General features: G+C 32.4%; 1 protein-coding gene across 1 annotated transcript; it reads right to left on the bottom strand.

The window, feature by feature from the left end:
• Nucleotides 1-800: 800 nt before the first annotated feature.
• On the bottom strand, nt 801-1352 carry LOC145610572 (uncharacterized). The gene has a single exon (XM_081665885.1). The coding sequence runs from the start codon at nt 1350-1352 to the stop codon at nt 801-803; it is 552 nt and encodes a 183-aa protein (XP_081522011.1).
• Between the last annotated feature and the right edge of the window lie 14050 nt (nt 1353-15402).

Genomic DNA, 15402 nt, shown 5'->3' with positions numbered 1-15402 from the left:
AATTGAATTAAACCAAGAGTTGTAGAGAGAGAAACAAGAGAGAAGTTTAAGCTAAAAACTAAGTAGAAAGAGAAATAGCTAAGAGAAGAGATAATTCTATCACAACATCTCAAAACGTATTTATACAAAGCTCCTAAAAATCATAATTAGAAACTAAGTAAAAAATGCCGGAATTAAGCTTCAAGACACGCCTTTTTGTACTCAAATGAGACAGGGCGAAGGTCAGCTTCCGCCCGGTCGAGCGCACCTCAGGTCGAGGGCACCTGATCAGGCGAGGCTAGCTTGGGCATTCTTTAGCACTTTGATTGGGCTTTGATCCTAAGCCCAATCTGGATTTCATCTTCTGGGCTTAAATACTTGGTCCATTACCTCGGCTTCTCATATGTCGAGCCCTTTATCACCAGTTTGATGACTCTAACCAGCCTTGGGCTACAAAACAAACAGAAAATTATCCTAATCTCCAAATATGCAATTTCCTATAAAACACAACCAATACTACGAAAACACTAGAAAACACAAATTAGTAATAAAAGTGGCTCTAAAGAGCCTAAAATACTCCTAATTATGACCAAGGGACAGGGATAAATCACTATATAAAATAGACATATCAGTAATAGCATGGGAGATCAAATATTGAACAATTGTTTGGTTACTTATATAGAATGAGATATGTTTTTGAATGTTTTTTTTTTTTTTTTTTGGTAATTAAGAGATTTTATTGCCAAAAAATGAACAATTTACAACCAAGTTCCAAAGAGGAACAGAACTAGACCAGGAGAAACCTAGTATACAACCAAAAGCTAAACAAGCTTATCTATCCAATCTCTATTTTCCTTTGCTATCTTCCTTGTATTCATATTCCTAAGTCTAGTTACAATATCAAATTTAATGCTCTTTACAACAGTATGTATACACAAAATCTTCTGCTCACACAAAGTAGTGTTTCTTGACTTCCAAATCTGATATATACAGGCCAGTATGCACATATGCAAGACCCTTCTGCAGAAATCTTTCTTAACTCTTCTGATGGCACGTCTAGCACTAGCCAAATTGACTAGGTTAATCCCAATATCCAACCATTCCCTGATTTCCTTCCAAATCATTTGACTGTGCTTGCATCTGAAAAACAAATGTTCATGATCTTCCTGGATGTCACCACAAAGTAAGCAGGAAGCATCTGTAAAAGTACCAAACCTTAGCAATCTGTCCCTAGTCATCAGCCTATTGTGCCAAGCAATCCAGCCAATGAACTTGTGCTTTGGAACAGCCCATTTTTCCCAGAAAACCTTGTCCCAATTGCAGTCTGTCAAATCAGGTCTCAGGACCTTATACATCCTGCTAATACTGTACATACCTGCCCTATGTGAGCATGAGCTAACACACTCTTCATTTTATATTTTACTCTGTAGATTTGCTTCCAATACCAACTCGAATCAACATTTGACTGATAATCTAGCCAGTTCTGATTCTTAAGATAAACTACATTAATCCACCTTACCCACAGATTTTCTTGCTTCTAAGAAATAGCCCAGATATGTTTCCCCAGAGCTGTAGTATTCCAATACTTTATGCTTCTCACACCAAAACCGCCTTCCTTCTTCCTTCTGCAAACTATATCCCAAGCAATGTAACCTGATCTATTCTTTATATCTCCTCCGGCAGATTGCATTAATCTGATGACAGACAGATTTAGGAAGAACCATAATCTGAGCCCAATACACCTGAATGCTTAATAACACTGAGTTAATCAATGTCAGTCTTGCTGCAAAAGACAAATGTCTGGAACTCCAAACTCTGATTCTTGCACACATTTTGTCAATAAGATGCTCACATTCAACAGCTCAAATTCTCTTAGAGCAGATAGAAACACCCAAATATCTAAAGGGAAGCTTCCCTTTAGAAAAACCAGTAAGATCTTGCATAGTTCCAGCATTCATTCCAGCACAAAAAATGGAAGTTTTCTCAGGGATAGCTTTCAAACCAGTTGCTTTAGAAAAAGCATCAAAACCCTTCATAACCAACTTTACAGATTTCAAATCCCCTTTACAGCAAAGGATTAGATCATCTGCAAGGCAAAGATGAGTCAACCCCACAGCCTTGCATCTGGGGTGAAAGCTAATTAAAGTCCTTGTGTTTACTCACAACTTTTAACATTCTTGAATGATAGTCAATGCACAACACAAAAAGAAGAGGATTATTTTATGTTATCAGAATTCACCAAATATAAGTCAAAAATCCCCGGCAATGGCGCCAAAATTTGATAGGCGTGTCGCGTACCTAACAAAAATAACCGAACAAGACCACTACTATGTAGACGGGCAAGCAAGGGTCGAATCCCAAGAGACTATGGTTAAACTAATTATATAGACTCAAGCAATTACTAAGCAAGTAAACAATTCAAATAAATGAGAATCAATAACTAAAGAACTAATTAAAGCGATTAAACTAAATAATATGATAAACCAATGCTAAAAAAACATCCAAGATCAATCATCACCACGAATACAATTAATGCAATAGTCGTTCTACCCCTAACATATAATTCAATTGATTAATGAGGAAAAGTAATCCCTATATAATACCAATGGTCTCTCTCGAGTTATCAATGGCTTCTCTAATCACAATCAAGCCTACTTCCGTGGAATCATGCAAGTTAAAGACCTTGAGCACATTACTCTAACTTCCTAATCATCCGTTCAACTACTCCCGTGATGAACTTTAAACCCTTAATTGATTTATTCAAACCCGTCAAAACCCAACTCCCGTTGTGATTAAAACAATGGATTAATAACAATACTAATTATCCCTAATCTAATATTGGCATGAGCACAATGAATTAAGCATATCAATTGCAATTATCATTAAAGAATTTAAAGAATTAAATCATGCATTAATCATATTCAGGTTTCGCTAGATCTTGGAATAAGGAAACTACTCACACATATTAATGAAAACAATAATGATAATCAATAAAGAAAACATAATTAACAATAATAAAATAAGAGAATTTAGAGAAGAAATCAATACTTGGAATTAATTATGAAATCTTGAATCTTGAAAGCAAAACCCTAGAAAATAATATGGAAGAACGTAATATCCAAAAAGATGTCTAAAAATAATATCTGAAAAATGATAAAAAGTCATCAAATAAAAGACTATCTAAAACCTATTTATATCCTAGCATTAAACTAGGTATCTTATCTAAATAGGACTCTCAAACGCCACCAAAACGAGCTGCCACAAGTGGGTTGTGGCACGAAGAAAACTGCCACAACCAGGCTGTGGAACGGGCTGTCCTTGCTTCTCCCTTGCTCCAATATCAAGGCCCACAACCAGGTTGTGGCCAAGAGATTGCACGCCACAACTAAGTTGTGGAGCAGGCTTCCACAATGCTCCATTGATGCTCCATTAGTGCTAGAAACGCTCCATATAAAAAAATTTCTCGCGATTAAAATAAATTCCACGCAAATCGAGCCCTATTCCTATAAAAACAAAAACAAACAAACCGAGAAGAGCAGTATAGAAATAGGAAGAATAATAGCACAAAAATACTAGGAGAATGAAGAAAACACAATAAAACATGACCAAATATCACATATAAATCGTGTATAATATCGTGTTATCAAATTCCCCCAAGCTAAACCTTTGCTCGTCCTCGAGTAAAACAATGAATAAATAAATCAATACTTCACCCAAAAAATAATCAAAATCAAGAACAACCAATTCAAGATAAATCTAACAAATATGCTTCAAAATCAACCAATCTCATCCATCCAATCACTCATCCTCCCTAACAATTGTCAAATAGAGCAAACCACAAGAGCATATAGAATTCAAGACTAGCGCTCACACACTTGACTCTCATTTATGTGGCGAATAAAAGATGTACTCGATCGCTCTCCATCCCAACCCCATCATGTGAACGATGCCCTCCCAACTCACGAACTCATGTGTTTAAAAAGACATACACTCAACCTAATAGTCGACTCGGAATATGTCAAGTCATTCCTTGCACTGATAAGTAACTACTTTCACATTCACACAACTCTATGCACAAAGGTCGGAAGGTCTTTAAAGCTTGTAATGTAAGGTTAGGGTAAAGGGTATGAAATATTTGGGAAAATGTGAGAGAAAAGCTATGCTTAAAGGGAGCCAAATCCTAACAAAATCAAAGTCAAAAATAAATAATGACCAATCATCTCCAACATACTCAACTCCACCAAAAATCCACCAAATATAACTCCAAACTTTGCTTGACATGTTGATCAAACAAGCCTCGAAAAGCCACGGGCTACCACCGTGTACCCCAACCTATAATTGTCAATACTCTAGAAGTGCACGCTTTCCAGAGTTTTATTGCTCATCCATGTTTCACTTTACGTGATTACAATTTTAATTAATGTCCAACTCATTCAAGTAGACCATACGTAACAATCATACATCAATGCACTTTTAATCTTATTTAGGACAATGGTGATCACATAACAAATTGACCTTTAATTCCATTAAACTTCCAAATTATCCAAAATTGTTGAACATAGTCAACCCACCTAGCCATTTCGGCTAAATAATCCACTTTACTCACATAATAACAAGTTATGATTGAGTAATAAATAAATAAATAAATAAATAACCTTGTGGAATAATTAATAAATTCATTCCACTTAAACCATTCAATTCCAATCCTTTAATAATCCAAATGTGGTTAACAAACTAATCCAATAAAATATGCTTGTATCAACATTCTATACAAACAATTAATCCAATATGATTCAACATACTTGCATACATAATTCCATACAAGGGGGAATGAGGGTTTTGGGTTTCATTGTTTTTGGGGGCGATACGGTTGCGGGAAAGGGAAGGGGAGGGGGAGGGTGGGTTGGGCCTGGTGGTGCGACGCGGGTGGTGGTTTCGGGGAGGGTTGTGGTGACTTGGGGGGAAGGCGGTGGTGGCGCTGTGGTGGTGGCTGTGTATGTAATACCCCGTATTTTTAATGTATTTTATAAATTACTTATTTATTTATTTATTTATAAAATATATTTTGGGTCAAACTATTTTAATTATTGGATTATTAATAAAGCAAGTATTTATATTTAGGCCAATAAGTATTTAGTCAAAATGTAGCCCATCCTCATTATAAACCCAACCATCCTATTTTTATATTTGGGCCAACTCTTTTATCATCTAAGTTTATTATTTTTATGAAGCCCAAACCTACACTATTTACCCTACACTATATATATCTACTAGATCCCCAAAATTTCCCACACAAAAAGGTCAGTCTTATTTTCTTCCCTTTTTCTCTCCTCTTTTCATTCTACCTATTTTGATGATTTTATTTATGGGTTTTGGTTTTAATTATTCAAAGTATGTTTGATTAGTATCATAATTATGTTTTGATGATTAAAGATTGTAAATTTTAAATAATAAAGTGTTTTATTTTCAGATTTCATCAAATTATAAGTTAGGGTTTTAAAATTATTAAAGACTGGATTTTTAGGGTTTTTATGAACAATTGATTTAGGGCTTTTATAGTAATGATATTTTGGAAATTTTGGTGATTATAACTACTAATTAGTTTAACTTAATTCCAGATTATTTTGAACACATAAATTTGTGTTTTAATTTATAGATTTTCGTTCGTTAATATTAATCCCGTTTTAATCCCGATCAGGTTCTAAACTCATCCGATTTTGACAAAAAAGTAGTGTTTTCCATGTGGAAACAACGTTTTAAGAAAGACTCACTACTCTTGGTAGTGTACACCACCCTCTCGTGGCCAAATTCAGCCTCTAAGTATGATTTTCGGGCAGTTTTTGATTTTTAACGAAGTTTTTTTTAATTTTTATCCTTGAGTTTAAAGGGTAAGAGATAATTTAATTTTTTTATGGATAATTTAAGTATGAAAATATATTTTGATGAAGTTTTAAAGGGGTTTTTGATTAGTTTAAAATGCTGGAATTTTATTTAAAGTAGTATAATTGTTATTTTAATAAAAGGGTGTGATAACCTATTAAAAAGGAGTTTAATTAGGGGTTTTTAAATAATTTTCAGATTATTCCAAATAGTTTAAAGTGAGTTTAAGTTGCTGGAAATTGTGTATACAAGAGTAATTAATTTAGTATTATTCTCCCTTATTGTAGGAGACTTGATTCGGGAATTGTTGTAGTATTTTCGGCCACTTATGGGCTTAATTGAGGTACGTTCGCGTACTTAGCATATTTGATGATGTAGAATCATGCTATGTTTGGTTTCAATCAAATACAAGTAGTATCATGCTAAGGTTCATGTATAGAATTGTGAATTATTGGTGTTAGTGATTGAATTGTGAAGCATGAATTTATTTGTGATGATCTATGGATTGAAAATTATATTTTGGCATGATTATATGGACTACATATTTATTTATGGCATGATAGAGAGCATGTTCAATCAAACTAATTGTTTAATTATGTATGGATTATTGGAAAGGAATTTTATTATGGTTCATATAATTTTTATTGATGCTTTAAGCATGAGGAAGGAGCTATATAAGTGTCTATGTACACAAGGAATAAATTGTATGTTGGTGCCTTTGTGCACTTAAGGTGTTTTTAACACCGAGGGATAGGATTGTTGGCGCTTTATGCGTTTACGGTGTCTATGACACTGAGGTAGAATTAAAAAGGGTTCAACATTAAATATTATGTGGTCACTAAATATTCAAGAATTAAATTGGTATGTTTGAATGGTTGAATTATCATTGTTAATTGATTTATTATGCTTTGAGAGTCATCATCAAATCCAATAACATGTAAATAACGTAAAGTGAAAGAGATTACGCACCAAAACTCTTGGAACGTATATACCTTGAGTATGAACATATGGGGGGAGTTATGTGACTTTATATTTGATCATAACTTCTAATGGAGTACAGGACGATGTACATTCCTTTTATTATTATTATTATTATTATTATTATTATTATTATTATTATTATTATTATTATTATTATTATTATTATTATTATTATTATTATTATTATTATTATTATTATTATTATGCGCTGGAATTCCGCCACCAATGGATGTGGCATAGGTGCTGGCACGGTTAGCTCCCGTATCAGTGGTCCTCAATTCATTGAGGAAGGTTTGGTTAAGTTAGAAACCCGTTCGATGCGTAATCAACGCTAAATAAATTATTTAGTGTCCAGTTAAAGAGTCTTGTTGTTTGTTGTGTGTGCTTGTAAACAGGTGCAATGAGGTAAGTATGTGTGATGCTAGGAGTTGCATGTTAGTGTGTTTAAATACGCTTATGTACTCAGCTTTGCTGATTGTGTGTGTTGTTTGTGTCTAGCTTGGTCTTTATCTTTGCCCTACGATGATCCATTTTAATGGAGAGTAGTGGGGGCAAGTGGAGATAATCTTTTCAGGTGTTGAAACATATTCATGACGGGGCATGAGTGAAGAGCGAATCATGCTAGTTTCTATTAGTTAATATGTGGTTTATTGCATTCAAATATTATATTATATTATGTTATGCTTATGAGACTAACGCAAAGGTTTTTCGTAATTTAATCGGTTTTGATAAGGGCCTTCAATGGTTCCAAGTTGTAAGTTGATTTTATTTGACTTCGTTTGACTTTGGTTTTAACTTTATTTTTGTTTGGTTGACTTTTAAGTTGACTGATTTTGAATGGTTTTAATTTAAATCTTTCGCTGTGTGTCTTTGATAATTGCCTTAGCCGTTTTCACGGTGGCGGTAATGTCTTAGATATTCCTAAATTGTATTTTTAAAAGAGTAAAGTGTGTATTTAAAGGAAAGGAATTTCTAGGGTGTTACAAAGTGGTATCATAGCCAGGTTGAGATTTTTACTACCACTAAAGGTAAAAACGTATTTTAAAGTGTTTTATTTTAAAACTTGGCCAAGTGCTTATTTAATAAAGTAGTTTTAAAAGCGAGTGATTTTACTTTATTTTGATTATAAGAGGACCAAAATATCTATTTATTTTTTTTATGAGGTCCAAAATTTTTATTTTGGACATCCAAAATTTTTATGGTGTGTCCGAATTTTTTTTTTGTGATGGCCGAATATTTTGGCCCTTTTTCGAAACTTATTTTCAAATTTTATTTTAAAAAGAGGAGTCAAAAATATTTTTAGTTTGTTCATTTTGCAGGGAAGCAAGGATTGAGGTAAGAAATATGTGTTAAAAGCTTTTATTAGCATGTTGGTGAGCTTGGGTAGGAGAAGAAAGGGCATATAGGCTAGAATTTAATTTCTTCCCTATGTGCATATTTTTATATGAGGTGTTCAAGCATGTTGTATGACTGAATGTTTATTGATGAAAGCATGCAATATGTGAGATATTATATGTGAGCTATCAAGATTGTTTGATTGAACACCGAACTTAATTTTCTACAAGAACTGTATTATATTGTTATGGGAAGGGTTTTCTTTTGATGGTCAAACCCGTTTTCTTGTAGGATCCCTAAACCCATACCTTGTGAGTTATCATGATGAGAATTTCGAGGAATGTTAAGGATTTTGAGAGTTCAATTGCTTATTTTAGGATTGTTTGCTTCAATTTCCTTATTAAAGAGGTATTTTGGAAGATAACTTGGGATACACATCATCACATAGGTGTGAGTATTGTGTTTTGGGATAGCATGTTGTTAAGATACCTTGTCTAGTTATTAGAATGAGTTTTTGAGTTTTGTGAATTTGTGTATTAAGACACAAAGGTATGAGAATTAAGAAATTAATACCATTGATTAAAAGAGCTTGTAATTGGGAGAAATTGTGATTCTATACCCATTTGAGGAATATGTTTTGTCTTTGAACACGAGGTTGAGTATGAATCAAAATTGAACAAGAGCCCAAGGAAGGTGAGCAAAAGAATTGATTAGAGATGAGTGAGGATGGAAGTTATTATATGAGCTGAGGGATACTCAATCCGAAGCAATTGGAGTTTGATATTATAAGCTTAGTGACTTATCATTTCTCATGATTAAAGTTATTTAGTTTGGGATGGAGAATTGAATATATATATATATATATATATATATATATATATATATATATATATATATATATTAATATATGATGGGAGTATTGAGAAATCATGATTTTGTTGGAATATTGAGGACTTTTGTTTTGTCGAACCTAGAGAATATTGACACATATCATCTAAAAGTTATGAGTATTTACTTATTAACCTTGGGATATGAAGATAATTATCTTACATTAAGGAGTCATAGCAAAGCTATCATTTTGGAAAAAGTTCTTAAACTTATTCACCTACTCTTTTAGAGTTGTTCAACGACCTTATGATTTCTATTGTTTTCCAAGAGCTACTAATTTCTTTCTCTCCTTTTTGGGTAGCAGTCATGGGGATATTTATATTTTTGATTGCTTGTTTAATTATATGAACTATGGTTGTTTATCAATCATAATTTTATGCATTTGAATTATTGGAAATGAGGACAAACATATGTTACCTCAAACCTTAATTCGAATTAAATAATAATTGTCCCTTGATTGAGTTTATTGGTTGATGTTTTGATTAGAACAAGAGAAAGCTAGGTATTTCAACTCAACCTATATAGCATCCGGTTTTATCATCAGAAAGTATGGTGACAAGAAACAATTCCAGTAATGGAAATGATTTGAACAAGGTAGTAAGGCAAACTTGAAAGATTGCCAAGGATGATATAACCACCAATAATCCTGTAGTGGATGAAGGTGTAACTAAATAGTGTTAAAGAGTGAAAACCATCTAAACACCAAAGGGAGATCAATTCCCAAAGTTTTGAGAGTTAAGTTAAAGAGCTATGCAAGCTGTTAAAGGCAAAATGTGTCTTGAGAATCTAAGAGGGAATGAAAGTTTGTATGATAAGTACTGGAAAGAGTTGATTTTACCATGTCAACGGGAACGAGCAAGTTCTGAATACACCCAATCTTATCTGAGGGACATTTGAGTTAGCAAACTCAAAATAAATTCTACCAAGCTTTCATGCGGATGGAAGGAACATGTAGTGAAGTTTGGGTGGAAATGAAAAGATTGTTTGCTTTGGAGTAGCACTCCAAGTTGTGATGATCTCAAAGTTTTCAAGTGAGTAATATTGCTTAGAAGCCCAAGGAATAAGTTAAAGGATGATGATCTTTATATGAGTTCCAATGATTATTGTCAACATATAATGTTTTTAGGAGTTGGCTGAATTTTATAAAAAGGGGTGAGACTAAGGATGAGGATAAGGGATCAAAACAATAAAGAAGGTGGGTGAAAGATCAACAAGATGGCTAAAGGAGTTTTAAAAAGATATTTTAGGAATAAGAAGAAGCAGAAAGGAGGCTTAAGAAATTCTTGGAGGTTAAAATTTAAAACCATGAAGAATTAATATACTTAAAGGTATTGAAATTATTGAACTATGGATATGAAAATGCCATAAAGGAGAAGAATTTATGACAAGATTCATGAATTTGATTGGAATGTGTTGATATGATTTAAGTAAGGATTGGTTATAAAGTATTTGAAGTTGAGATTATTTATGAGTCATGAGATTTATTCAAGGGATGCTAAAAGAAATATTACGGGTTGATTGGATGAAATTTGTAAGCAAGAGTAATGTAAGCAAAGAAATATAAGGGTTGAGGGAACTTTGGAAATAATATAAGGACGTCTTTTATGTGAAGAAAGGATTATTGTTGCATTATTTAAAGGAGTTAAAGAATATTGTGGTAAGTCATTGAAAAAAAGTTACATTGCCTTGGGAAGCACATGAATTTGTTAAGTGAAGGGATGAAAATTTGTATTTGTAAAGTGGCTTAGGAAGATTGATCTAGGTGACAATGAATAATACTTATCTTTTAATTAAAAGAGACGATACGTTTGATCAAATGAAAGGAGCAAATATGATTTTAAAGGATAGATTTGAGGATATGAACTAATATTAAGTAAGAATATTCGAAAGAGGACATTTCGAAATTGGCATTTGACCTTGTGATAAAGTATAGAGGAAATTGTTGGTGTAACAGGGATAGAGGCGGTGAATTATGAACAATAAATTAGTTGTAATATAAGGTCTTTAAGTTGGATAATAGGGGTGAAAAAGGTCTATGATGGATTTTCAAGGATAATAAACAAGTGAATGTATTAATGGAGAGTAAAAGAAAGTTTATGGGGAATGTAAACGTGAAATAAATTTTATATGGAAACATGATTATTTGAATGAAGTTTAAAGTTTGAAATAGACTCTCACACACAAGGATTTAATTATGTAGCAAAGGAATAATTGGAGTTGATAAAGGAATATGGGTGAGATATTCAATGTTATGAAAGGGAAGGTAATGTGGTGGATTGATACAAAATAGGAAAGTAAAGAAAATGTTGGGATAACTAGGGCTTGAGATTAACGATATTCGAGGATATGCTGGAAAATCAAGAAGAGAATGTGAATTTGGGACGAATTCGTAGGAGGATGTGCTATTTTATTGGTCATGGAAATAAGCTTAAATATACATTTAAGAGTAAGAAGTTGAAGTGAAATATAATGGAAGGAAGGTGAAATACACCCAGGAAAGGACAAGTTGTAAAAAGGATTCGATAAAGGTGTATTAATGATTAAGAGTGATTGTTTCATTTGAAGTGTGGTGAATAGATTGTCTAAGTCCACAATGTGTAAAACTGATGAAGGAGACTTGGAAAAAGGAGCAACTTGCAAAGGCTTACATCAAATTTTTTGTGAGATTACATGGAGTTCCTAAGGATATCATTTTAGTTTGAGATTCCTAGTTTCTTTCAAGATCCTAGGAGGTATATAGGAGAACTGCGGTGATACACTGAGGATGATTGCTACAACCATCAAATAATAATGGACAAACAAAAGGAATATTTGACGTTGGAAGTCATTAGAGAGCATGAAGCATTGGAGGGAAAACAAATGAAAGATAACTATGCAAGCCCGCATTAGCATGGCAACATTTCGAGATTGGTATAGAAAGACCCATGAAAGTTTACTATGTCGGGGAACATTAGTGAGCAGATCGTCTTAGGACTTCAAACGAGTAAAGTTATGGAGAAGCAAGAAAAGTATCTATGAACGGATTTAAGTAATGCAAGTTTAACATGGAACAAAAGACAAGTGTTATTGAAAGTGTAACCCATGAAACAAAGTTAAATGGTGCAATTTTACTTTGAGCCTCACTAGACAAGTGTTATTGAATAAAGAGCATGAGAATATGGAAAGAATAAAGAAAATGAGCCAAGGAAGATAGAAATATATGAATTTGCATAAAATTGGTAAAGTGGCGAATAACTTGGCATATTATTGGACCTTGGTAAGGTGTAAGACATTTTTCATGAGTCATTGTGAAACAACATTGACTAAAGGTATGAATTACAAAGGAAACTATTGAGGGTAACCAATTTAATCAAGAGAAAGCTTGACAAAATCAAGGTTTTAAATAGCAAAGTGCTTCATACTTTTACTAGAGGATTGGTAAAAGATGGAATAGATGGTATTGATTATGTTTGGTATAACGAGTACGGAATCGATGAGACTTTTGGTACTTGCAACAAGGAATGAATATATGTATATAGAGAAGCATTATGATTTTACCAAGGATAGAAGAAGAAAGAGAACAACATAACTCTAAAGTTGAATTAAGTGGAGTTACGGGGGCGTAACTCGTTTTCTTTAAGGGGGGTAGAGTGCGATAGAATTGCACACTTTTCCCTTAATTTTGGCATTTTAAGTGCTTTTTCGGTCAGTTTTACACTGATTTTTTTATTTAGTTTGTTTGTCTTACACACATGGATGTGTAAGTTTATTACCAAAGTTGAATCTTACACTAATAGTAGTGTGAGTTTGTTAGATAGTCTAATAGTTTACACGTTATTTTGTGTAAGTTTGTTAGTAAAGTTGTTATCTTATACACTAGTTTGTGTAAGTTGGTTAGTAAGTTGGTTGCTTTACACACTAGTTTGTGTGTGATTGAATAGATGAGGTAGAAAGTAAGTGTCACAAAAGTACAGCAACTAAAAAATATTAAGGAAATTTTCAGAATTTACAAGCAATTACCCGTTTTCAAGCAAACTTTTCCTTGTTTTCGTACCCAAGTTTAGGGGACGAAACTTCTTTTAAGGGGGGGTAGACTGTAATACCCCGTATTTTTAATGTATTTTATAAATTACTTATTTATTTATTTATTTATTTATAAAATATATTTTGGGTCAAACTATTTTAATTATTGGATTATTAATAAAGCAAGTATTTATATTTAGGCCAATAAGTATTTAATCAAAATGTAGCCCATCCTCATTATAAACCCAACCATCCTATTTTTATATTTGGGCCAACTCTTTTATCATCTAAGTTTATTATTTTTATGAAGCCCAAACCTACACTATTTACCCTACACTATATATATCTACTAGATCCCCAAAATTTCCCACACAAAAAGGTCAGTTTTATTTTCTTCCCTTTTTCTCTCCTCTTTTCATTCTAGCTATTTTGATGATTTTATTTATGGGTTTTGGTTTTAATTATTCAAAGTATGTTTGATTAGTATCATAATTATGTTTTGATGATTAAAGATTGTAAATTTTAAATAATAAAGTGTTTTATTTTCAGATTTCATAAAATTATAAGTTAGGGTTTTAAAATTATTAAAGACTGGATTTTTAGGGTTTTTATGAACAATTGATTCAGGGCTTTTATAGTAATGATATTTTGGAAATTTTGGTGATTATAACTACTAATTAGTTTAACTTAATTCCATATTATTTTGAACACATAAATTCGTGTTTTAATTTATAGATTTTCGTTCGTTAATATTAATCCCGTTTTAATCCCGATCAGGTTCTAAACTCATCCGATTTTGACAAAAAAGTAGTGTTTTCCATGTGGAAACAACGTTTTAATAAAGACTCACTACTCTTGGTAGTGAACACCACCCTCTCGTGGCCAAATTCAGCCTCTAAGTATGATTTTCGGGCAGTTTTTGATTTTTAACGAAGTTTTTTTTAATTTTTATCCTTGAGTTTAAAGGGTAAGAGATAATTTAATTTTTCTATGGATAATTTAAGTATGAAAATATATTTTGATGAAGTTTTAAAGGGGTTTTTGATTAGTTTAAAATGCTGGAATTTTATTTAAAGTAGTATAATTGTTATTTTAATAAAAGGGTGTGATAACCTATTAAAAAGGAGTTTAATTAGGGGTTTTTAAATAATTTTCAGATTATTCCAAATAGTTTAAAGTGAGTTTAAGTTGCTGGAAATTGTGTATACAAGAGTAATTAATTTAGTATTATTCTCCCTTATTGTAGGAGACTTGATTCGGGAATTGTTGTAGTATTTTCGGCCACTTATGGGCTTAATTGAGGTACGTTCGCGTACTTAGCATATTTGATGATGTAGAATCATGCTATGTTTGGTTTCAATCAAATACAAGTAGTATCATGCTAAGGTTCATGTATAGAATTGTGAATTATTGGTGTTAGTGATTGAATTGTGAAGCATGAATTTATTTGTGATGATCTATGGATTGAAAATTATATTTTGGCATGATTATATGGACTACATATTTATTTATGGCATGATAGAGAGCATGTTCAATCAAACTAATTGTTTAATTATGTATGGATTATTGGAAAGGAATTTTATTATGGTTCATATAATTTTTATTGATGCTTTAAGCATGAGAAAGGAGCTATATAAGTGTCTATGTACACAAGGAATAAATTGTATGTTGGTGCCTTTGTGCACTTAAGGTGTTTTTAACACCGAGGGATAGGATTGTTGGCGCTTTATGCGTTTACGGTGTCTATGACACTGAGGTAGAATTAAAAAGGGTTCAACATTAAATATTATGTGGTCACTAAATATTCAAGAATTAAATTGGTATGTTTGAATGGTTGAATTATCATTGTTAATTGATTTATTATGCTTTGAGAGTCATCATCAAGTCCAATAACATGTAAATAACGTAAAGTGAAAGAGATTACGCACCAAAACTCTTGGAACGTATATACCTTGAGTATGAACATATGGGGGGAGTTATGTGACTTTATATTTGATCATAACTTCTAATGGAGTACAGGACGCTGTACATTCCTTTTATTATTATTATTATTATTATTATTATTATTATTATTATTATTATTATTATTATTATTATTATTATTATTATTATTATTATTATTATTATTATTATTATGCGCTGGAATTCCGCCACCAATGGATGTGGCATAGGTGCTGGCACGGTTAGCTCCCGTATCAGTGGTCCTCAATTCATTGAGGAAGGTTTGGTTAAGTTAGAAACCCGTTCGATGCGTAATCAACGCTAAATAAATTATTTAGTGTCCAGTTAAAGAGTCTTGTTGTTTGTTGTGTGTGCTTGTAAACAGGTGCAATGAGG

This window comes from Chenopodium album, chromosome 24, assembly GCF_948465745.1.
Source record: "Chenopodium album chromosome 24, dcCheAlbu1.1, whole genome shotgun sequence".
Taxonomy (NCBI): Eukaryota; Viridiplantae; Streptophyta; class Magnoliopsida; order Caryophyllales; family Amaranthaceae; genus Chenopodium; species Chenopodium album.
The sequence above is the reverse complement of the archived record's forward strand: the minus strand, read 5'-3'. Positions and strand labels throughout refer to the sequence as shown.

What these genes read in the sequence shown, in the direction of transcription:
- LOC145610572 (XM_081665885.1), bottom strand. Translation starts at nt 1,352, where the DNA reads ATGTACAGTATTAGCAGGATGTATAAGGTCCTGAGACCTGATTTGACA.